At 53.5% G+C, this 4,848-nt stretch overlaps 1 protein-coding gene across 1 annotated transcript; it reads left to right on the forward strand.

Annotated features, from left to right (window-relative positions):
- The first annotated feature begins 51 nt into the window (after positions 1-51).
- On the forward strand, positions 52-3,827 carry SAR1A (secretion associated, Ras related GTPase 1A). The gene is made up of 6 exons (XM_008936766.1): positions 52-135; positions 1,281-1,400; positions 1,911-1,976; positions 2,906-3,009; positions 3,396-3,527; positions 3,612-3,827. Exons 1-6 carry the CDS (start codon positions 78-80, stop codon positions 3,726-3,728), a joined length of 597 nt encoding a protein of 198 aa, XP_008935014.1. The 5' UTR covers positions 52-77; the 3' UTR covers positions 3,729-3,827.
- The last annotated feature ends 1,021 nt before the right edge of the window (positions 3,828-4,848 follow it).

The following is a 4,848-nucleotide window of genomic DNA, read 5'->3' on the forward strand; positions in this document are numbered from 1 at the left end:
AGGCGGTCGCCCGCCTCCCGTCCAGCAGCGACGCGTGTAACTCCGGTCTCGGCCCCGCAGGCGCCTCATCTCCAGCGATGTCGTTCATTTTCGAATGGCTCTACAACAGCTTCAGCAGCGTGCTGCAGTTCCTAGGTAATGCCGCCTCGCCTCGCGTCCCAGGCAGCTCGGCCGAGATCTCGTCAAAAATGAGCGAGTGAAGTGCAGCCCTTCTGGGGTGTCCCGATAGCCCCGACCGGTATAAAGTCTGGGGAGAAAGCTGCAAACTAATAAAGTTTGGGGTTTACACTAGGAGAAGGAACTTTGGGGGTAATTTAGAGGCGTTTGGCTCCAGCTCAACCTTTCTCTTGGTGTTTGGAAGCGTGAGAGCGGCTGGGTTGATGCCCAGAGCCTGTTTTGCCCAGTTAGGGAGGGAACCCTCTCCTCCTTCTCCTCCTCCCCCTTTTTCTCCTTCTCTTCCTGCTGTCCAAGCTCACCAGGTCCATCAGGGCTCATCCTGATCACCACAAATCTCTCTTCTCATCTCAAATTCTCACTCCCTACCCCAAGCTACCCACCGTGGCATGGCTGGGGGAGCTGCCGGCCGCTGACTGACCTGTTTGTCTCGAAGAGTCTTTGCAGAGGTGCTGGGCAAACCTACACCCAGTCGAGGGCAACCTGCAGAGCCGGGCTGGCCACCTCCCCACAGGGCCAGCGGCCTGGGGTGCAGGCGATGATGAAGCTGCTCTGTCCAGAGCGCCTCGTGAGGGGTAGGGAGGGAAGAGGCAGAAAGTTCTGCTGAAAACGGAACGTCCCTGGGGCAGATGTGTACCTGGAAGTGGAAAGAAAATCACTTTATCTAAAGAAAATGATGTATTGTTTCGTGCTTTGCACTTTTTCTTCAGCAGCTTAGTGGTGTTTTTTATGAGTTAGTTCAGTTTCTACAGTTAAACCCCCCTTTAGGGCAACAGAGCGATCTGTAACCCACCACACACAGGTAGTCCCCTGCTGCGTGCTCACCTGCGAGGACGTGTCTGAGGGAAAAAACGTGTTCTGTGTAGGAACACGAGCTTAGAAACTGTCCCTTGCTGTCAGCACTACCTCGTGTTGGCCGGGTGAAAACCAGTTCAGGCCTTACTGGTTTTCCCGTGCTGCTCTGTGTCCGTCCTGCCAGCGCACCGGGGGTGCCACGGGGTTTCTTAAGGGGCTCCCACAAACCCCAGTGAGCATCGCAGCATTTCTCCTCGCCTGCCAGGAGAAGCCTGCTGGAAAGTTTTCCTCCTTGTTTGTTTTCCCTCCAGGTTTGTACAAGAAGTCTGGAAAACTGGTGTTCCTGGGCTTGGATAACGCGGGCAAAACCACTCTGCTGCACATGCTCAAAGATGACAGGCTGGGCCAGCACGTCCCCACGCTACACCCCAGTAAGTGCTGGCAACCGAGCCCTGCCTGCCTCCTGGTGGGATCTTTCCTCTGATTTGGGGGGTGTGGGTGCCAAAGATGCCTCAGCGACGGCTCAGAGCTGGGGCAACAGACTTGTAGGAGTTGGCTGCTGCTGCCACATGTTGGTGGCCTGAGCTGCAGTGGGTTTGTGTTTTCTCCTCAAAACGGCGGATTTTGCAACGGCAACTGGCCGTGGGTCTATTAGCACGAGGAGCCTCGCTTGTTCCTAACAAAAAATGTCATAAAATACAATAATTGACAACTAATAAGCTCGTGCTTCAGGGAGAAGATAGGAGAAATAATCTTCTCCCACTTGGACTTTGTGAAGCGGGTCGATTTTCAGTGGCTGGATGCCTCAGGAGTTCTGTGTCCTGCAGGATATTTTACACAGGGAGCGTGTGTGTGTGTGTGTGACGTTAAGTCCCCGAGAAGCTGTGGCTGTACAGATCTCCTCATTCCCCTGCAACACAGCCTGTGCTTTTGCTTTCCAGCATCAGAGGAGCTGACGATTGCTGGAATGACCTTCACCACTTTTGACTTGGGTGGCCACGAGCAAGGTAAAAGGGAAGTCGCTGAGCGGGAGGCACCAAATGAGGTTAACTTTCTGAATCCTGAGGCCTTCTCCAGCCACATTGAGAATGACTGACCAAAAAGTGATGCTGCAAAGTGACGGCAATTAGCAGCACCTAATTATTCATGAGCTGAAATGTGGAAATAGCCTGCTGGCTCTGGCATCCCAGTGGTTCAACGCTCTTGCTACATTCTGGTGGTTCTGGAAGAAAAAATGCTGCCAGGTTTCTCTCTGCTGCCTGAAATATTTTTTTCAGCTGTGGAAGACTTGAATGTTGTAGGTGTATTCTTTTGAATAATGGCTGAATTGTTGTTTTTAGACCTTTTGGGGAAGTTCTGAGAAAAGTTTTTCCTTTCCTTTTCTAAATACACAAAAATGGGAAGATGGACAGCCTGGCTCTCCCAACAGGGCGGTGCTTACTGCTTCTGTGGACCTGAAGTGACACGGACCAGCTGGAGCAGGGCCAGAAGAGGGCACGGTGACCCCGAGGGCTGGAACCCCTCTGCTGGGAGGCCAGGCTGGGAGAGCTGGGCTTGTTCAGCCTGGAGAAGAGAAGGCTCCAGGGAGATCTGCTGGGGGCCTTTGAGTACTTAAAGGAGGCCTATAGGGACAGACTTGGTAGAAGGTCCTGTTGCAACAGGACAAGGGCTGATGTTTTGAACTAAAAGAGGGGAGATTTAGACTGGAGAGAAGGGTGACAGTTTTGATGCCAAGGGTGGTGAGACCCTGGCCCAGGTTGCCCAGAGAGGTGGTGGAAGCCCCATCCCTGGAACCCTTCCAGGTGGGGCTGGACGGTGCTCTGGGTAACCTGCTCTAGTTGAAGCTGTCCCTGCTCAGTGCAGGGGGGTTGGACCTGATGGCCTTAAAGGTCCTCCCAGCCCAGCCCAAAGCAGTGGGTGATTCTCTGTGTTGCAGCTCGCCGGGTCTGGAAGAACTACCTGCCAGCCATCAACGGGATTGTCTTCCTGGTGGACTGCGCAGATCACTCACGTCTTATGGAATCCAAAGTGGAGCTTAACGTAAATATACTTTTGTTTTTTCCTTCCCCAGCACCTCTTAATAACTAAATTATAAATTATCTTGTTTTTCGGGGTGGGACTTGTGCAGAGCACCTTTCAGGAGTCGCGCATGGGATCTGCATTTCCCGTGCACCCCTCACACCACGCTGTGATGTCCAAGCCTGTGCTTGGAGCATTCTGCATTACTTTGTGCAGAGACCGCCTCCCTGCAAGGACGTTTTTTAAGAGCCTGTGGGTTTAGATGGGATCTTCTCCTGAGAAACCTTCCTGGAGAGACGACTCTTCTTCAGGAGCACCAAAACCCAGCCCTTGTGTGTCACAGAAAGCTTTTCTTCCGGCTGTGTTCGTTCCGCCTCTCCCTAACTCTCCTTCCACCTTGCACGCAGGCGCTCATGACAGATGAGACAATATCCAACGTGCCAATCCTTATCCTGGGGAACAAAATCGACAGGCCGGAGGCCATCAGCGAGGAGAAGCTGCGGGAGATCTTCGGGCTCTACGGACAGACCACGGGGAAGGTGGGGAGGCGTCCGACCCTCGGCTCGCGTTTCGAGGGCTCCGCGGGGCCGCGCTCCTCACCTCTCTTTTTCGGGTTCCCCCAGGGAAACGTGCCGCTGAAGGACCTGAACGCGCGCCCCATGGAGGTGTTCATGTGCAGCGTGCTGAAGAGGCAAGGCTACGGCGAGGGCTTCCGCTGGCTATCGCAGTACATTGACTGACGCCTGGACGGACAGGAAAAGAAAGAGTTTTACTCCCTCTGGACTGATCCCGCTCGCAGCTTCCTACGGACTTTTCTATTAGGCCGCGGAAGGTTTTCCCGCCGCGTCGACCAAGAGACTCGTGGTTCTCGGCCGCCCCATCACGGCACAGTGGTGACACAGCTCTTTTCCACGTGGCGGGGAGACGGCGCCGGGGGCGAACTGTCCCCCGCTTCCATTCGGTGACCGGGGGGCTGCTGCGAGCCGGGGGGTCACACGCTGCACCAAAACGGCTGAAAAAGAGAACGCGTCTCACCACTGTGGTTAATCGACTCGAAAAAAGCCACAACGACAAAAAGAAAAAGCAATTCTATTTTTTAAAGAGAGTCTTCACGTAAACAGCGTCCCTTCTAACTTTTTAGTTTAACATCCATCTTGTTTAGTCCAGAGTCTGGGTAGGGTTTTATAAAAACATATTTAACGATATTTAGGTATTTCACAAACTGCCGAGCCGAGGTAACACGATATGATTGGAAGGTCATCAATAAACATTTGGGCTTCACCAAGGTCTGGGGTGGCTGTGCTGTGTCACGCCGCGGGGGTGCCCGCCATGCACCATCCCGGCTCCTCCGGGTCACGGGGAAGGGTCTTTTTTGGGTGGGAGAGGAACACGCCTGCGCCCTGCGTCAGGCTGGGCCCCGAGGCCGTGACTCCTCTCGCCATGAGCGGTTTTGGTGGGTGTCGCACGGCAGCGTTTGGGCATCGTGAGGCTGTTGGTTGAGGCTGAACTGGTTTCTTTTATACTCGGATTTTTTTTGTCTGGAGTTTCATTACTGTCTGGCACTCATTTTCAGTTAAATAAAGATGTGTCTTTCTCCTCCAAAGGGGTCCTGATCCTCACTCTTGACATGGCACTGCAGAATCATTTTCGTTGGAAGAGACATTTAAGATCATTGAGTCAATGACTTGAAATGCCTTTAACCCAGCACTGCCAGGGCACCACTAAACTATGTCCCTCAGCACCACATCTACACAACTTTGAAAAGCCCTCCGTGGATGGGGACTCCACCACTGCCCTGGGCAGCCTGGGACAGGCCTAGACAACACTTTCAGAGAAGACATTTTTCCTCATGTCCAGCCT

The sequence above is a fragment of the Merops nubicus genome, unplaced genomic scaffold, assembly GCF_000691845.1.
Source record: "Merops nubicus isolate BGI_N331 unplaced genomic scaffold, ASM69184v1 scaffold40313, whole genome shotgun sequence".
NCBI lineage: Eukaryota > Metazoa > Chordata > Aves > Coraciiformes > Meropidae > Merops > Merops nubicus.

What these genes read in the sequence shown, in the direction of transcription:
- SAR1A (XM_008936766.1), top strand. Translation starts at nt 78, where the DNA reads ATGTCGTTCATTTTCGAATGGCTCTACAACAGCTTCAGCAGCGTGCTG. An exon ending in CAGCGTGCTGCAGTTCCTAG is followed by an intron (nt 136 to 1,280) that starts GTAATGCCGCCT and finishes TTTTCCCTCCAG; the next exon opens with GTTTGTACAAGAAGTCTGGA. An exon ending in AATCCAAAGTGGAGCTTAAC is followed by an intron (nt 3,010 to 3,395) that starts GTAAATATACTT and finishes CCTTGCACGCAG; the next exon opens with GCGCTCATGACAGATGAGAC.